We start from the raw sequence: 19,330 nt of genomic DNA on the forward strand, positions 1-19,330 counted from the left end.
CCAGCTTCTCCATCAGCAGCAGAAGCCAGCACTTCCTACACTTCTCTTCCATCTCAGCCGTGACTCCGCGCGCTGCAGGACCTCGCTCAGGACCTCATTGCTCTATCCCGGCATCTCCCTGCCTCCCCAGCTGCCCTGCTCCACTGTTTTCTGTTTCTTTTTTTCTTTAACCGGTTTTATTGTTCCTCTTAGCTTTTCTCATCACTTGATTTACTATGTGCCTGTGCATTCGTGTTTTGTCTGTTGCCGTGTGCTAGAATGGAGGCTCAGTGAGGACAGGGATTTTTTCTGGTTTTATTTGCTACTGTATCCTTAGTGTCCAGATAAGAACCTGGCAAAGAGTGGGCACCGGTAACATGTGTGAACGGATCTATCTTTGAATCAACATCTCGCAGACTGTACAAATGGGCACCCAGTAAATGTATTGAATGAATCAATTAATCAATGTCTAGCCAATGGTACAAATGCCTTAATTCCCCCACCCCCGCCTCTAGGGACAGGCTGAATAAAGTCTTAAGTGCGTGTGTGCCCACAAAGACACATTCAAAAGGTGTGAGGGGTGGGACTGCTCAGCACCGCAGAACCTTCAGGCTGCCGTGGGCTGGCTTGTCTCCAGCTTGAGAAATGGAGCGGTAACCCCGTCAGAGGGATACAGCTCTGGGGAAAGCAGAACCTTGCCCCCTAGACACCAGAAGTCAGGTACCTCTTCCCGCTCCCTCCCAGGAGCCCTTCACACTCAGGAAAGCTTCCTCTCCCAGCAGAGGCTGAACCACCCTTCAGGGTTGGGGCCCCCCTCTCCCTGTTACCAGCCACTGAGCCCCTCGAGAGGACAGCTGCCTCAGCTTCCCCAGAGCAGGACACCCAGGCACTTGGCATCCCCAACCAGCCTCCACTCCTGCAGCACAGTGGGTTCTGGAACGTTCTGAGGAATGGGCTTCTTTGGCCAGCCAGAGCAAACCCCAAGAATCAGATAAACACCAGTGGCCCGGCCTCCACCCCTCTCGGGGCTGATTCATGAGGCCCAGGCGTGCCCATTAACTGCCAGGCCGGCCCTCTGCGCTCAGAAAAATATTGCCGCTGCTCTGGAGGCGGCGGCAGCGTTTCTCAGAAGAGCCGCGGCCATAATAACAAGGCGTCCGCCTCCCCGCCCGGGAGCCCATCAGTTATTATCTGCAGCACAAACACCTACCACTTTGTACTAACATTTTGGCAGTTTCATACAAACAGAGCACTTAGCGCTGCCCCATAACTCTGCGCTCTTGCTGGGCCCCAGCTCCCAGCTGGCACGGGCAGCCAAGTGGTCTGTAGCAAAAAAGTGCAAAAGCAAATGAAACGTTTGGGGTTGTTTTTATGGGCCTCTCTGCAGCCCCCGCCACTCCCCCTACGCCCGTGGCAGACACACAAGTATGAGTTCAGTCCCTGCACAGCACAGTTTTCGGACAGGCCCCGGTGACGCCGGCCCCGGGGATTACAACAGGACGGATTGTGCGGCCCGAGTGGCATTTTCCGTCCTGGGCCAGGGGCTTCCGCTGGAGGCGCCTGCGAGCCGCAGACTTCACGTCCGCCCGCCGCCTACGCGTGGCTGCGGCGCTGTCCGCGCGGCTGGGCCCCCTGGCACATGCTGATCCAGCGGGAAGGACAGCAGGCCCCGAACGCGGCTGCTGGCTGCCCAAATATTTGCCTCCCCAGCCCTAGCCCAGCAAGGAGCCCAGAGCCTGAGCAGTTCAAAGGCCTTGCAGCTTTTCCTGGCAGTGCAGGGGGGTAAGGGGGAGGATTCTAAAAGCCACAAGAGGTGGTGGAGAGTGACTCCTTGGGCCTGGAGCCTAGTCCGCTGCCCAGTGCATGGGTTCTTCCAGCCTCCAGACTAGAGAGGTGACTCCAGGGCCGGGTCAATGGTCTGGCTGCCTCCTGTCCCCTGTCCGTGCCCCTCCCCTCTGGCCCATAGCTGTTGCCTCTTTCTAATGATCTCTGGATCTTTCAAAAACTGAACATATTTAAGAGAGGTACTGGGGAGGTCCTGCTACATCTCAGGTGTTATGCTGAGCCTTTATGGCCCATACCTCATAAATCTTCCTAATAACCTTGTGAGAAGGTAGCATTGCCCCAAGGCAAAAAACACTTATGCTCAGAGAGGTTAAGTGACCTGTTAAGGGTCACACAGCTCATGATGAGGATACTGGGACAGATGCCCAGAACTGCCTCAATCCAGAGGATTGCTTTTGCCTTCTGCTGCCTCCTGAGAGAAATAGGGAGCTCAAGAGAGCTCCTCGAGAAGCTCAAACACCCTTGCTGACTTGGGGATGGCACAGTGCATGTGCTGTGTAACACTGGGCAATTGTCTTCTCCTACCTGGTCTACAGTGTCATTGTCTGTGCAGTAAAGGGTCTCTTTTACTGTCCCCTTAGGTCTCGCCTGTCTCTTAGACACTTGACCATAGTGAGCTCTGTCCTTCAGAACATACCCACTCTTCACTTGGGGCTTCCCATTCACCCCAAGATTGCTTCATTGGCCTCCAGCTGCCTCCCTGTCTTCAGTAGGCACCCCCAGCGTACACCCACAGGAGCCCATGTGGGTCTGCAACTGGCCACCATGTAATAGTTACACTCTTTGGCTTGGGGTTCCAGGCCTGTCAAATTCTGGCCCCCATCTCAGGCACAAAGTATGCTGGGACCAGACCCAGAGGGTAAGAGGAAGGAGAAAGGATCTAGATTCAGGATGAGCAGGGAGATGGAGGCTGACCTGGGCCAGGACTCGCCGGGCTTGGTGGAAGATCCAGACACAGGAAGCTCTTGGCAGTGGCGGGGTAATAGGCAGCATGTTGGGAATTCAAGGCCAGGTTCAGGCACAACCGCAGAGACAGCAGGGGCTCACCACGGCCTGGCTCCGTCTCAGGACTCAGTCAGCTGCTGAGGGTTCAGGCCAGGGCTTGGCTCCTGAGGGAACCAAAGGGCTAATAAGGGAAACTGAGGCGGCCATCAGTTCTCAAGACACAGTGGGGTTGGAAATCTCCCGTTAGTCCTCACCCAGGCCCAGTTTGCCTCTCACCTTAACTCCCACTCCCCCAGGATGGGCTAGGGGCTGAGACTTTTCATGCACAGCCTGCCACAACCAGGACTGACCTAGGATCCCGTGGGAAACACATATAGGTATCTTAATGGCTCCGAGTTTCAGCTTCTTCTGCAGCAAAATGGGAAAAATCATGCTTACCCTTTATGAAGTGCCATTGCTAGGCAAAGGTGATTGGCAATAATGTTGATAATAATCAAAAAGGGAATAGTAAGAGGCCTCCCCTCAACCTCCCCAAGGCATCCAGAGGGGCCTAAGGGCCAGAGCCCCTCTGAGACCAGTTAGGGCTCTGAGTCTCCCTGCCAAGTGGAAACCTCAGCCCTGGGGTGGCCCATGGGCCCTCTCCCTGCCCAGCTGCCCAGGCCTGGGAATAGGCAGGCCCAGCCCACCCTAATTATTCCCATTCTGGCATCTGCCTTTGGTTAAATGAACAGCTCCTCTCGCAGTCTTGGAACATCAGCCATAAACAGAGCATCTGCATGGCGGATGCTGACGTTTAAAAATAGCCCAGCCCTGGGAACCGCATTTCCCTGCCCTCGGGAATTCCTGGAATGGGAGAAGGACCGTCTTTTGCGGACTTAGCCCTCCAGCAACACGCTCGCAGTCCCCAGGCCAGGACCAAAGAGGGGCTGCCATGCTGGTGAAGTTCCTCAAGGAGCCACAAGGTGGCGTCGGGGCCACCGCCTGGGGGGTGGGGCGGGAGGGGCTCCGGGACGCCCCTGCCTTTGGCAATGCCCGGTTCTCCCACCACTTGGCCCTGGGAGTTGGCTGCGGGCAGCGGCTTGGCAGCCTGCGGCTGGGGGCGGATGGCGAGGCTGGTGTGGGGTTTCAGCCTCCCCGGAGGGCCCTCACGGCTGTGTGCTGAGCAAACGTTCGGGCCTGATGTCGGCAACATGCGGAAGCAATTTTCGGGGAACTCAGCAGCCAAACCATCCACCTTTGGGCGGGAAGCAGGATCACTGTCAGCCCTGGGGGCTCAGTGTCTCCCGTTTGGAAAACCAGAGAGGTCTCCTCTCCGTGGAGGGGGCAAGGCCATCCGGCTGTGCCGGTTGAGAATGCAGAGCCCGGACAAGTGCTGAATCCATCTGCCCTGGGTTGGGGAATTACCGTCTGGGCCCAACTGGTCACTTTTTAATGAAGCATCTACTACGTGCCCAGTATTGCCCTGCATTTTCCACGCATTTTTTTTTTAATCTAATCCTCACAACCAGGGAGTCTCAGGGAGAGTCAGCCGGGCTTACTGCCCAGGGTCCCAGTCTTTAAGGGGGCACGAAAACATCACCAGAATCAGCCAGAAACGTGAAGTTAATTCAGATCACCACACAGAGAGAGAAGCGTAAACTGATTCTTCTGCCACCCCAGCACCCCCACTTCCAAAGAGGCCTGGAGGCTGGAGCCCTTCAGAGCACCACCAGGGCTCCAAGTGTCCTTGCCTGGTAGGTACCGCAGCATAATCTCTTAGGCCACCTCCACCTCCTAAGCCACCCCCACTAAGTGAACGTAAAACAAATATTTAAAGCACATATATTTGAAACACAGAATTGTCATCTTTTCTGGGTTTCCATTGTTTGGCCCTGGACGCTATTGTTACCACTTCCATTTTACAGATGAGAAAACTGAGACCCAGGGAGCAAAGCAGAGGTAGACCAAGTCCCTGTGGAAGGTGGGGGGCCATAACTGGAAAAGGAGTGTATGGTATGACAGGCAGGCAAAATCAATAGACGGTTTTCTCTCCTTCATGGATCTGTACTGGGCACTTCACTGATCTGCGACTTCAGTGTGTGGTGGGACTCTTAACAGACCGTCCCTCTTTGAGAATCAAGTGATGTTCAGAAATTTGAAAGTGCTGTGTATGTTCATTAGTTCCAGAATTGACTGTAGTGCAGGCTGTGGTGTAGAGTGGTCGGGAGTAGACTGAAGGGGCAGAAGAACCCTTGGAAGAGCAAGTATTCCCAGGAAGTTATTCCAGGACTAAACAGGAAGAAGCAAAAGAAAGAAGGAAAAACAAGATGTGGCTTCCAACCAAAAATTTGACAGAACCTCCCTGAGAAAGGAAAATTCCATAAAAAAAAAAAATTAAGGAAGGTCCCCCTCTTACCTACTCCCTGCCCCTGCCCTCATCCTCCCGGCTCCTCAGCCAGGGAATTTGGCCATCCCTGAAAGTGAGTGGAAATGAGTGTAAGTGGCATTGAGCAAGTGTGTGTCCATGGGAATAAGCAGTCCGACCCCTGAGTGTGCAGCACCTAGGTGTGTGGAACGACCGGAGGAACGTGAGTCACACGGAGGGAGGGTGCGCGTCATACTCGATGGCTGTGCATGGCTGGAGGAGGTCAACACATCAGCTCTCATTGCTCACTGTGCCTGGGATGGTTTGTTCAAATACGACACATCTCATGTTGTCTCCCCTCTGAGAAATGAAGAGGGTGTGTCCCCCATCCCTTCCCCCGCTGCACGGGCAGCAAGGACGGGATGATGGTGATGGATCCCATGGTAGTGGGGTTCTAGCAGCAGATGCTGGGGACAGTTCAACACAGGGAGAAAGCTGGCGAGGAGGCTTGGGAGCAAGACAGCCCACTTCTCATCTCCCGGGCTGTGGCTGTCCTCTCCCCTCACTCTCAGTTGTGTGGAGTTGCTTTTTCAGGGTCATTATAATGGTCCCCTCATATGAACTTGTATGCGGAGGCTGTCTCAGAATCGGACAGGAGGAATAATCACAGTGTGAGGGAATCTTATTAGGTAATTAATTACTCACCCACCAGCATGGCTCTTACAGATTCCAGATTTCACATCCACTACCTCGCTTAATTCTCCCAGGGGAGGTTATAATTTCCATCAGATGATCTCGGAAGCTAAGGCTAAGGCAGTGTGCTCCGCTGAGGTCAGTGAATATTTGCTCAAATGCCTCTGGCCAGGCCCTCGTCTACTGGACAAAGCTCTGGGCACTTAACTGGGCTTTCCAGGCCACCTGGATCAGGCACACACACTAAGCTGCCTCATCCAGCACCAGGTCACACAGCTGTCCTGGTTCTAGTCATGCACAATGTCTTGCTGTTCTTTAAAAAGTTCTTCTGGAAGAACCTTCCCCCTTTCCTGCATGACAAACTCCTATTCTATTTTCAAGACCCGCTCTAATATCGGCACATCTTGCTCCCCAAGGAAGAGTTGGACTCCTGTCTTGGTGTCCACTGCACCGCTCACGGAGTCCTACTGAAATTCTGACAACGACCCTCGGACCTGTGATTCACCGAAGTCTGCTTGAGACCCATACTGCACTGGGCACTTTTACATACCTTACCTGTGGGTACCCTAAGGGCCGGGGGTAGGGTAAGGCGGATGAGGCACTCACTTCGTGTGCCCCCCAAACCCAGTAATCAAGATCATGTTAGAAGGTAGTATTTTTAAAAATAAAAAACAGCACCTGTTCGACACACACAGTATGCTCACGAGCACACCAGCCAGCATTTCCCTTTTATACATGCCTGGCTCTTTCTTTAATAAGGATACTTTGTGACCAGGGAAATGGTTCTTAGTCCAAAGGTGTATTGGGAAGATGTCTCAAAAACAAAAGGGTTTATTAATTTTTTTAATTGAAGTATATTCAGTTTATAATGGATCAATTTCTGGTGTAGAGAGTAATGTTAAAAAAAAAAAACGGAGTTAAAAATGCTTTCCAGGTGATTCCTGGGGATACTAGAACTAGTTACTCACTGCCCTAAAATATTCGGCTCCTGGGGCGTCTAAAGGACTTAACTCCTTATTCCCCTCCACGCCAGCAAAATGACAGCCAGAGCTGCTATAGATTCAGCCAACCCCAGCCTTTCTTTTCTGCTGAGGCGGCTTTCCAAGCCTCCCCTTAGAAAGTGATGATTAATTCTATCTGAAGGACAGATAAGAATGAACCAGAAAAAATTTGGGGAAGAGGGTTCCATTAAGAGGGAACAGCTTATGAAAAGCTTGAAAAGCTCTTTTTACCTAAAGTAAATAGAAGGAAGGAAATAATAAAGATGAGAGTGGAAATCAATGAAATAGACAAAACACAAGCAATTGAGAAAAATCAATAAAACCAAAAGCTGGTCTCTTGAAAAGATCAATAAGATTGATAAACTTCTAGCAAGACTGAGCAAGAAAAAAGAAGAGGAGACAGAAGCCCCCACTGGCTGCTCAATCTCAACCCTCCTTCCCCTTTGGCTCCGTCTCTTGACTTCAGGAGGTGAGCCCTGCCCCACCAGCTCCATCTGGAGAACCCAGTCCAGACAGGCCAGGCATTCCCCGCGGAGGACCAGGCATTCGGGCACTGGCCTCTACCTCCACAGGCCTCGGTGGGAAGGGCTCTTCTCAAAGGGCCCTTCTTGCTTTCTGTACTTCCCTGTTTCGGGGAGTCCCAACAGGAGACCCAGACCAGACGGTTCCCAATCCGTCAACTCCTAGGAGCCAAGCATTACCCTCATACCTCACCACGCACCCTCACACAGCCCCTTCCTGAAGTATTTGCCTCTGTGGAATCTCAGGTTCCCAAGGAGTCTATCAAAGGGGAATACCACCTAAGAAAAATGTTTCAGAACCTTTGAAATTCATAGGCTCCCTTAAATTTTCACGGGACAGGGGAACAAATTCTTAAAGGAAAAGTTAGAAATATGAATATCTCTTGGTATAATTTGCCATATTTCAATTCAGCCCCATAGGACATCTTTGGAATTGATTAATGGAACCTAGCTTCCAAGTAGCTGTTGGCATCTGCTGACTCAAAACTGAAAACCTGACCACCCCAGGGCTTTGAGGGTAGAACTAGGAGGCAGGCAGTCACTGAGCCTGCTTTGGAGGTTGTAAAAGGGTTTTTTGAAATTCCCCAAACATTCTTTTGTATATGTCCCTCTAGCATAACCTCCCAACTCTCCTTTTCACCAGATTACTCTAAGTCATCTTTTAGGTCTGCAGTGTTCAATATGGTAGCCACTAGCCTCATATGGCTTTTTAAATTTAAATTTAAGTAAAATTAAGCAAAATTAAAAATCCAGCTCCTTAGTCTTACTGATCATATTTCAAGTGCTCGGTAGAAACATGTAGCTAGTGGCCACCATTTGAATCAGCACAGACATAGAATGTTTCCATCATTGCAGAAAGTTCTGTAGGACAGCATTGCTCTAGCCTAGATATCACTACCCCCCTCAAACTGATGTTGGACTAATTTTTGTGAGTCTTTTGTGAGCTCCATGGAGGCTGTACAGCAGTGTGGGGACTAACAGCCTGTATCTGCCACGGTGTCCTACCCAGTGTTGAACTTGGGATTGGCTTTCTACAGATACCCACAATTCTAAGAAGGGTCAGGTCAGTTCAATATGATTTGTTGAGCATCTGGGCTGTCCTGGGCCCTATGCCAGGTGCTACAGGGTTTGAAATGATGAAATGAGGGCTGTGCCCTTGAGGAACTCACTCTCTGGGGTAGAAGGAGATCATATAAGCACATACTAACTTGATGGACACCAGGCAGAGGAGAGAACACATGGTAGGAGCAGAGATTATCACTAGAGGGGAGCTTTAGAAAGCAGTCTACGTCCAAGTAAGTTCTGAATGATAAGTGGGAGTTCCCTGATGGCCTGATGGAGAAGGGACATTCAGAAAAGAGGAACAGCATGCTCAAAAGTAAAGGGGCAAGACCCGTTACCATGCACTGGGGAACAACAAGCCAGCTGGTACTGGTGACCCAATATCATGTCTCAATCCCCACAGCACTTGGCATGGGTTAGGTGGTCAACAAACATGAAAATAATATGAATATTGGCTCTAAAACTCAGGGATGCAAAAGCTGCAACTTCAGACCTCCACTGAATTTCTCTTTTGTACCCCCTTTACGCTGGGATATTGAGAACTCAGAATAAAAGGATCCCGGATGGCATTGTTTGGGTGCTGGATCGAGCCTCACTGGTTTTGGTTTTGTGAATCATTACATTCTTTTTCTATTTAAGCTACTTGGTGCTGGGTTTTCTGCCATAAAGTGTCCATTTACAGAGAAGGACACTGAGACACTGATAGTTCAAGCAACCGGCTCTCACGCTGAGTGTGCATCCGAATCACTTGGAGGACATGTTAAAACACAGATTCCTGGCCCTGCCATCAGAGACTCAGATTCAGTAGGTCTAAGGTGTTGACTTGAATTGGAATTTCACCGAGACCCCAGCTGATGCCCCTGGTGCAGGGACCGTTTTCTGTGAGCACTGGTTTACCACTCACCGAAGGTCGCTTTGCTGGGCAATGGCAGTCTGGGATTTGAACCTGCAGATTCCAAGCTCAGCATTTTTTTCAACTCATCACTTTCAGTAAACAGGATAGGAGAGTATTTTAGCAGCAGGATATTGAATGTATTTGTCTTGCTTACAACCAGAAGACCAGCTCTAGGGGAAAAAATCCATCACATGTAAGTTGTTTATAGAATAAGGTGCAATAATTTTCAGCCACCTTTGCTTGATTATTCTCCCTTTAAAACACCAGCCTTGTTCCTTCCCCAGCTATCTTTCACCTACCAAAGGCATCTCCCTCTTTGCACACACAGTACTTCATTATGTGGGCCACTTAATTACATGTGTAAAATGGAATGAAATTTCATATGTCCATATGGAGTCGTGTTAGGTAATATTTTTATAATGTTGCTTCCAGCCATCGTGTGAAAGTTATAACATCATTGCCACATAATTTCTTGGAAATTCCCACCTCATACTGTATGGGTAATGCTAAAACCAAATAAACTTTCCTGCTCCCTCCCCCAACAATCTGATCAACTGCTCCTAGCATGGAGGTTAAATTCACGGACGATTCAAGAAGATTCAGAACCCAAAATTGCACTGAGCCTCCAAGCCCACCTCAAAGGTGGGGCGAGGGCTATAGCTCTTTCCTTTCCCATCCTCCTGGAATTTGGAATATCAGCTTAGGAGCTTTGTTTTTTCTATAGGGATGGGGTAGGAGAAAACCAAGGATGTGAGCAGAGGAAAGCCTGGAGGGCAGTGGGAGGGGCCTCACGGAGGGCATCCAAGGCCGAGGAGAGGGAAGGCTGTGAGCCAGGGCCGCACAACAGCAAAGCCCTCCAGAGGCCCGGAATCAGATCTGGGTTAGAATCCTGGCGGAACCCAACCCACTGAAGGGGTGGAGCGTAAGCTCCTGATGGCTAGAGTCTGGTTAACATTTACGGGTGCTGACCAGCATGCCGGTCCCTGCACTAAGTGCGGAGGACACGGAGGCAAGTTAGGCACTTCCCTGAGCGGGAGTCCCTGCCAGGCAGCTGTGTTGGACGTTGGCAGGCAGTGGGAATGTCCACCACATCTAGGTCTTAGGCAAAAGAGCAATATGATCAGATTTGCAGTAGAAAGACCATCTTGGCTGCAGATGGGGTGGCGGGCTTGGAGGCGTGAAGTCCAGGTGGGACGTTACTACAAGGTCCAGAAAAGCGATCCCCAGAAGCGCTGAACCAAGGCAGGGCTACCGGGGAGCAGGGGAGGGCACAGTTGAGGAATATTGAAGAGATGAAAGTTGAGGGATATTGGAAGGACGATGGAAGAGTCTAGATGATCCCAAGTTCCAGGTTCAGGCCACGGAGTAACAACAAAAACTCACCCTCGGCAGCTCACACAGTTTGGGGCACATAATAGTTGTTGTTTCTATGATGGATTAAACCGATCAGCATCAAGCTATTTATCTCCTTGAGCCTTTCTTTTCATTTCCAAGAACCTCACTGTTGTGAGGCATAAGTTCAATAGTGTAGATAAAAATGCCTAGCTCTGTATCTGGTGCAGAGTAGGTACAAAAGAACTTTAAGTTCTTCACCCTCTAAAAAAATCATTAAGGATTCAGAAAACAGCTAACAATGTCAGATTGAACGCAGACATTTTAGCTCTGCTTCCTCCTGAACCATCACTGAAATATTTGTAGAGGAGTGTTTTTAAAGGCAGAGGACAAAGGGAACGGTAGAGAAGACCTTACCACTCAAGTTTCAGAAGGCAGAAGGCAGACAGTGAAATGTAACTGATTTTGCAGGCCCAGGAAAGCAGACGCCCGAGCCAGCAACCAGGAACCGCAGAAGCAAGATGACTTGTGTAGCAGGACCCCCTAACCCTTAGAGTCTAAAGGCTCAGGGATCACTACTGATGTCCCTGGAAGTGAAAGCAAAAGTGAGGCGAAAATAGAAGAACTGGTTGAAAGTCTGTCGAAGAAGTGGATGGATCCTCTCCCTGGCTCTGCACACATGCCGTGACTGCTCTCCGTCTCTCTAGCAAAGATGGGAAATCAGTCTTTATAAAGGTGAAGCAGAGAATCTCTAGATATCAGTCACCGAAAATGAGGGATTAAATGGATGTCAACATACTGAGTATTTCCCAGCTCTATTCTCAGGGGTCTGGTATCCAGGCAGGAGACTGGAAGGTCTTTTCTGGATGAATCTTACAGAAGATCCAAAGAGGCTGACATCAAGGGTGGAGGGTACAGCTCAGGTGGTAGAGTGCATGCTAAGCATGCATGGGGTTCTGGGTTCAATCCCCAGTACCTCCTCTAAGAATAAATAAATCAATAAACCTAATTACCTTCCCCTACCAAACAAACAAACAAATAAACCAAAAACTGAGGCTGATGTCAGTTCTCCAAGGAAACAGCCCAGCCACATCACTTATAGGAAAGAAAAGAAATGACAAGTCCCGCCTCAGACATGCTACGTCCCATGGGGTTTTTTGGACCCGACTCTTAGACGTGAATAGAGAGCTGAGGCTCACCAGCCACATTAGCAAGACAACAGAATAAGCAACCAAAATATAATCTGCACAGGGACTTAGATCTTTGTTTTATCTCCAAGTTATGCCAAATTCCTAGCTGCCTAACATATAGTAAGTGTTAAATAAGTATTAGTCAAATGAATGAATGAAGCAACTAGGAAGAAACAGTGATCAAACATGCAAGGAGAAGAAATTAATTAATATTTTCAGAGGAGTAAGAAAAGTAATCACTTTTACAAAATCGCTAATACAAAGCCAGGGTGCTATACAAAAGGAAACTTTTAGGCAACAAAGAACAGCACTTGGAAGATAAAATTGAAGATATTTCTCCAAAACACAGAGAAAAAAATACAAAGAGATAAAAAATGGAAAAGAAAAATAAAATTAAAAGACCACCTCTGGAGGTTTAACATCTGAATTTATGAATTCCTGAGAAAGACAGAGAAAACCATGAGGAGAAAATCATCGAAGAAAATATTCAAGAGGACTTTCCAGGCCTATCAAGTAACTGATCTACGCTGGAACAGAAAACAGTTCTTCAGGAAGTTAAATGGATAAAAGACTAATGTGTTTGGACAAGTTGAGTGGATATTTACATGAATGGAAGTGCTATGTTTGTGATTAGTACATGGACAACTTCATAAATGAGAGAAACTAGATAAAAGTCTGAGTGCAGGAAAAATAACTCATGAGGGAAAGAGAAGTTAACCAGAATCTTCCACAGGTCTCAGCTGCGAGCGCTGACTGAAAAATAGGTCTACGAAGTGAAGGCCAGAGTAGGAAATCCGCTGTTAATTCTTAAAACTGAACGAGGGGGAAGCAGCCATATTAGCCCTCTTTCTGTGGAACTTAAAGCTGAGAGACCGTGAGTCTGTGGCCGCAGAGGGATAGTGCACGGAAAGAGACTCCCTGGGAGCAAGGCCAAACAGAGCGGAGAGGAGAGATGGAGACATCAAGTCTGGAAGGCCCTGTTTGAACACCTGTATCCAGCCACACTTGAAGCCATGCTATCCTTGCACTTTTTCAGTTATGTAGCCACTAAATCCCTTTTAGCTGCAGAAGCTATTTAAATTGAGTTTCTGTCACTTATAATCAGCAAAATCTAAATAATGCAGCATTTGATCTCACCAAAGCTTTTTGGGGTTTTGTTTTATTTTATTTGAAAGAGGGGTTTTCTCAGCTGTCTTCAACTCTGAATTATCCCCCGAGAGGGCCAATCAGAAAACTTGATGCAATTATATATCTGACTGCTTTGACCCTCACAGTTGCAATCGAGAGGTTAATCAACATTCAGTCCTCTTTAGTGTGCCCTCTGTTTCTTTCATTGTGGCTATCATTGTGGAGTTGACTGGAATTTAAGGTTAAACTGAACTTCCTCTAAACAGCATATTAAAATTTGTGAAATTAATTTCAATTCTAAATTTTGCCTGGACATTTTAACTCTTTTGGTCACCTCTTAACCTCCCGGATTTTCTTGGTTAAATTAACTGGACTTTAGCCATTTCTTGCAGTAGAGTGGCAAAAAGGGAGAGTCCCAGATATTACACTCTGCTTGGCAGGCATTTGAAATTCAACAGCCTGAAAAATAATCCAGTTTCTTGAGCTGTATTTATAGCTGCAGTACTTATCCTTTGGTATGTCTTATCTGACACGGTTTAAGATCCAGACCACTTGGCTTCTCTGTAGCTCTGTCCAGGGCAGACATGTTTGGCTTACATCAGCGAGCAATAAACTACCTGCCTTCCTGGCATTTGCAAAGGGTCCAGGTTATCTCTGCAGGTGGCGAACCTGGGTGCCTCCAGACCCGGGACTAAGGCTGCTCAGGAACCTGCTTCCCATTTCTCCAGTGACTCAAGCCCATTTATATATTTAGCAGGTGTCCATATTTTCAGTACTAATAAACAAGTGCCTTTTCTAGGTGAATTAATTTTTTAATGTATAATAAATGCATTCAAATGATTCCATAACATTTTTTATCCAAATATGGACGACATGAGTACTTTTTGTAATGAAATGTATTGTACCTCAAGGGTGAATCAGGGCAGTATAATGTCACATCATGAGGAATGAACAATTGGCTCATCCGTGGATCCGGATCCTAATTATTCTTTGTGATCATATAATTATTTGTTTGTTTTGTTCTAACTTTCCGACCTGCCTGGGTCATTCATCAATAAGATCAGTGCTTCTTTAATTTCCAAAAATATATCTAAATTCTACACTTTGCATTTCATGATAAGGATCCAGCTCATTTATTCTTTTGATATAATGACACTTGTAACAGAGTTTTTATTAAAATTAACATGTAATAATACTTTAAAATAGAACTATAAATATGATTCAAATAAAAGAATGTGCTAAATATCCTTGCTGCTTTAGATCTGGCTTGACTATGTATAATAATATCTGCTACCTGATTAAGGTTAATCCAAAGTCAGAAATTTAACAGATTCTTTTAAGGTTGACATTGTTTTTCTCAATCTATAATTTTTTGGGTTTAACTGATAATGTAGGTCTTCTTATGGACTAATAGAACATCAAACTATTAGTTCCCAAGGCTGAAAAATGCTAATTTAAAAATACACTGTATGGTTCCTAGAACTGATTATTGCCACTTTAAAACATCTCTTGTTGTATTGATAATAGCAGTGTTGACAGACATAGCAATACAGGTAGAACATTACCAAAAGGGATAGACAAGTATTTTGCTGATTAGTGACAACATTAGTTTCTAGAAGGTGAAAAATCTTTCTTCTTTTTATGAATAAAGCACAAACATAGAGTGCATAAGCATGTAGTATACTTGTCATGTTTAAATTATTTGGGTAGTAGAAGATTATTTAGGGGAAAAGTGTCTAAAAAGTCTCCTTCAGTGGTGACAGTGAAAAAACAAAAAGGTTGAGGAACTCTGAACTCGGTGGGGAGAGATTCATTTTGAGCTGGAGAAATCTGAGAGCAGTTCACCTGGGCAGAAGACCACCTTCTGACTCCCTGAGAGACCCTGACCAAGAGACTTGATTTCTCCCAGGTTCTGTTTCTTCTGTGAAACAGGGAAAATGACACCTAACATTCAGAGCTGTTGTTAAAGGTCAAGCGAAATCTTTAGTAAAGTTTCGGTATATAGCCGACTCAGGACTTCACAGAGGTTATTGAAGGAGATGCACCTGGAGCGGACCCTTAAAAGAAAGATGCTGACTGAAAGATATGGGGGAGGGCAATTTAGACAGGGGACATGAGTGACCAAAAGTCCAAAGAAGTGGGAGTACACATTACAAATAAATAGCCTGATGTGTTACGAGAGCTAGAAGCCGTGGAGTTAGGAGAATAGGCCAGAAAAAAAAAAAAAAAAGCCAGTGGCAGAGTATAGAGGACTTTGAATTCAAGGATAAAGAGTTCATTCCTTTATTTTTTGCATTGTTTTAATAGTACATACATGTGTTGAGCACCTAGTATGTGCCAGGACTGTCAGATTGAAAAAAGTGAATGTGACACAGGAATTGATCAGATTCCTGTGACACAACATGACGTGACAAATGCAACCAGATCATTTCAGTGCAGTTCACATTTTCTGGATAAGAGAGGAATATTGAGAGAAGGTTTCCCACAGGAGGTGACATTTGGGCTGGACTTTGAAGTATGGCAGGTGACGGTGACAGGGGAAGTGAGAGAGGGACATTCCAGGGCGTGGAGCCTGCAGGCAAGGGGCAGTGTGCATGCATCAGGACCGCGATGGCGTGTGGACTGGAAAGTGAGATCGTAGCCTGTGTGCACCGGGAAGGACCCTGTGGAAATGCAGACAGCTTAGGCTTTGTGTTGGGTGTGTTACACCATGACTGATTCTGTGAGGGGAAGACCCTCATAGGGAGCAGTGAGGAGGGGATAGAGTGGGAGTGGAAGAGGGAGCAGAGACAGAGCTCACAGTCCTTACTGACTGGTGGGAAAGGGGGCAGGATCAGGGTTGCCCACCAGGCGGTGAGTTTGTATGAAGCCTGGTGGATGAACAATTCACATGGGGTCCTAGGAGCCCTACTGCCAGGATGACATGTGATCAGACCCTTCCCCTGATTACTCCATTCACTGGGCATCTCACTCTGTCTCTCACTTCCAGAGTTAGAAAAGGTGCCCCAGAACCTACACAGCTCCTTGTTGATCTGCTCAATGGCCACTCATCCTGGTGCCAAAATACAAAAACTGGGTAGGTGGACTATGGACAGAGGGATTATAGAACAAGCTCTTAAGAGAGTCACCCTATCGGCCGGGTCTCTCATGGGCCCTCAGTCAGGGCCAGGCAGCAGGCCCAGCCAGAGCAGGGGATGACGGTATTGGAGCTGCCAAAGGCCACCATCCCTAGATGCCTCAGTGTTCCCACAGTGATACAGCCCAGGACTCCTGGCGATAATCAGGGTCCAAATGGCTCCCCCTGAACAGAGATGTTTCAAATAAAACTGTTTTCCAGATGAAATAATACCAAGGTACCCCTATAGGCTCCCTCATCCGCATCATCTAAGACCCTGATACACGCTGCCTTCAGTACCACACATGGAGGCCAAGTTGCCGCCATGAACACATTCGTTCTGTAAACAAGTATTGAGCACTTACTCTATGCCATGCACTGTGCTGGCAGCTGGGAGGACCAAGGCACAGTCCTTGGTTTTGGTAACTCGTTATCTAGCAGAAAAGACAGACACAGAAACAGATTATTACAGTGTGGCAAATGTGGTCACAGAGGTCCTTCCAAAGTGTCATGGGAGCCCCGAGGGAGAGCCTGACACTGTCCGGGCTGCTGGGAAAGGCCTGATAAGGTTGTGATATCTGGGGTGGAGTTTAAAAGAGGAAAGGAAATTTCCCAAACAGAAAAGGGGACAGGTTTACTCTAAGCATGAGGAGAAGTGAAGGCCCCGTCATGGGCAGGCTGAGGGGTGTGAGAGAAGCAATGAGGTTGAGGCCATGTCCACATGGGCACAGTGGAAAATGAGGCTGTCTGGTCTGCTGACACTTGACTGTCAGAGGAGGAAGTCTGGTCAGCTATGGAAAGCGAGAAGACTTTAGGAGAGGATAAGAGAGGGAGGACAGATCAGACCTGTGCTTTAGAAAGAAGATCGAAGGCATTGGTGAGGACGGACTGGAAATGAGAAACGTGTGGCCTGAAGACCAGCTCGAGGAAGGAAGGGGAATCCCAGACGGGACCAGGTTCTGAACTAAGCCTCAGCCAGTGGCCCCACGGCTCTCCCCCAGCCGAGACATTCTCTGATCAGAGGAGGCAGGCTTCACTTGTGTGCTCGAAGTGTTTTACATGTGCCACTTCATTTAACTCCCCCAATAACCTTGAGAGGCAGGGACTATTACCCCATTTTATAGAGGAGAAAACTCAGAGGAGTTCCTCGGGGAAGGTCACAGAGCTGGCAACTGGCAGAGCCAGGTCGGTGTGACTCCGCCCTGTGCTCAAAACCCGCCGGGGCAGAAGGGAGGGCCTTGGAAAGCTAGGTTTTCAGGACTTACAATGGTTTGCAGCAAACATACAATTTGACTGTGATAAAGAAGAGTTCCACAAACCCTCGGCTTTTCTCTAGTGAGGCATTTTTCACAGGAAATGCCAAAGAAGAAGTTGCTAAGCACCCCCTCTCGCTCCCTGAGCCCTTTGTTTCCTTCTCCAGGTGTCGGTCACTAACCTCTGGAATCCGCAGCATTGGCTTGATGGGTTGGCCGGTCTCCTTTAAGGGCCTGCCTCACTTCGGGCCGCAACCCCACCGCCAGCCCTCAGACCCTTAGAGGCTGATATCATTCGCTCCTCCTCGGCCAGCTGAGGGCTGGGTGAGACGGGAGCGCCCCTCCTGTGAGGCAGCAGCAGCTGAGAAGTCAGCCCTCCGCTCCCAACTGCAGTGGAGGCACTGGTTCCAGAAGTGCGGCCTTTTCCACTCTTGCTGCGAGGCTTGGAGAAGTTGGTGTCAGATGAGAGGTTGGCCCTTGAGATTTGTTCATACAGGGAATGCTGGGAACTCTTATAAACTGTTTCACTCTCATGAAGAAGTCAGGCAAATAGGAAGTGACAGTCTTTCTCATCTTCTCTTGACCAAAATCCACCTTGGATCCTGTTCCTACCGTCTAAATCCGCAAGCATTTCCGGCTGCAGCAGTGTATGCGCCACAATGAAAACAGCAGGCAAGTCCTCCAGGCTAAGGGGGTTGCGGGCCTTCGAGACTTACCTCCCAGCAAGGCAGATGCAATGGCAGGGGGCCTGGGCTGGGGGCACAAGCCCAGGGCTGAACGGGCTCCAGGGGGGAACAGTTTGCAGGGCACAGACAAGGCCGTACACAGAGGTCATAAAACAAAATTTATCTTTAATTTGTAAGTGTCAACAGCAGTACAAAAGATGGAGTGATGACGACTAGATTAGGGTAGAGAGGACAGTCTTGAGGTAAATGAGCATAAATAGGCAGTTCTTATAGACACTCCCCTGAGGGGCCGGGGCCCCATCATGGCATATACATTATCACCCAAAGATGGCATGTTTAACACATCAGGAAAGCACCTTGTGCAAAAAGGAAAAAAAAAGTAGCTAAGGTGCCAACATACACCAGGATAGATAAAGACAGTGTGTCTTTCGATTTTGTCTTTTCCCTTAATTATGAGGCAGAGGAGGGGAAGACTTTGAAAAGTACCACTGAAAGATTATTCAATGTTGAGCTTTATCTCACATCAATACTGCACAACGAAATCCAAGAAGTCTGTGTATGCAACAAAGCTAAGAACAATGATTCATTCCTTTAAATTTGAAGAGATCCTTTTTTTTTCATTTCTTTAATCCTTAGCAAACTTTTTTTCCATTATTAAGAGGAGAGTGTGAGAAAGATGTGATGGCAACCCTTAAGGTCATTTAAAAACTTTACACTGGACTGTACAAGATTTTTTTTTTTGATAAACTATTTACATTTTCAGACTTTCAAACATATTCAAAGCAGCAATAGACACTAGTTTTTATGGTTTCTGTTTTTTTTTTCTAATTGCCCAAATAGTTACCAGCCATGGGCCAAGTAGGTACCTGCGTTATACATAGAATTTCTACAAAGAAAATCTGCAGCTAAAATTTGCTCAAGGGCGCATGAAATGCCCTCAGTGTCCCAAGGGCCGCGCATCCGCGGCGTTGCTAGAGGAACCAGCACAGTACCTTGACAACAGAGTCGTAGTTGCCCCAACAGCCCTACACGAACTTTACACTTTGAAACAGCAGCCAGCATGTCAGTCCAGCATGTCAGTGAATTGTGCTGATTAAATTAACATAGAATACAATCTCACAATATACATCACAAACAAATTACAATGTCGGGAAATAAAAAGAGTTACAGTAAGATAAGTTATGTAGTAACAGCTTATAAGCTTGTCTAAGGTAATAAAAATTTTACATGGCAAATACAATAATGAATGAACATAAATGCTAAGCATTCTAATTTGCTATGAGCTGGAGAAGGGTACAACAAAGACTGCACTTTCAGAAAAAGCAAAGACACATATGACAA

At 47.5% G+C, this 19,330-nt stretch overlaps 1 protein-coding gene across 1 annotated transcript in view; it reads right to left on the minus strand.

Annotated features, from left to right (window-relative positions):
- Positions 1–2,796: 2,796 nt before the first annotated feature.
- The window catches only part of SOX6 (SRY-box transcription factor 6), a 626,002-nt gene continuing 609,468 nt past the window's right edge, over positions 2,797–19,330 (minus strand). The window contains exon 19 of the mRNA XM_072969599.1: positions 2,797–2,933. Within this exon, the coding sequence (XP_072825700.1) occupies positions 2,915–2,933 (19 nt within the window). The 3' untranslated portion in view covers positions 2,797–2,914. The remainder of the gene's footprint in view (positions 2,934–19,330) is intronic.

The sequence above is a fragment of the Vicugna pacos genome, chromosome 10 (assembly GCF_048564905.1).
Source record: "Vicugna pacos chromosome 10, VicPac4, whole genome shotgun sequence".
NCBI classification, from domain to species: domain Eukaryota; kingdom Metazoa; phylum Chordata; class Mammalia; order Artiodactyla; family Camelidae; genus Vicugna; species Vicugna pacos.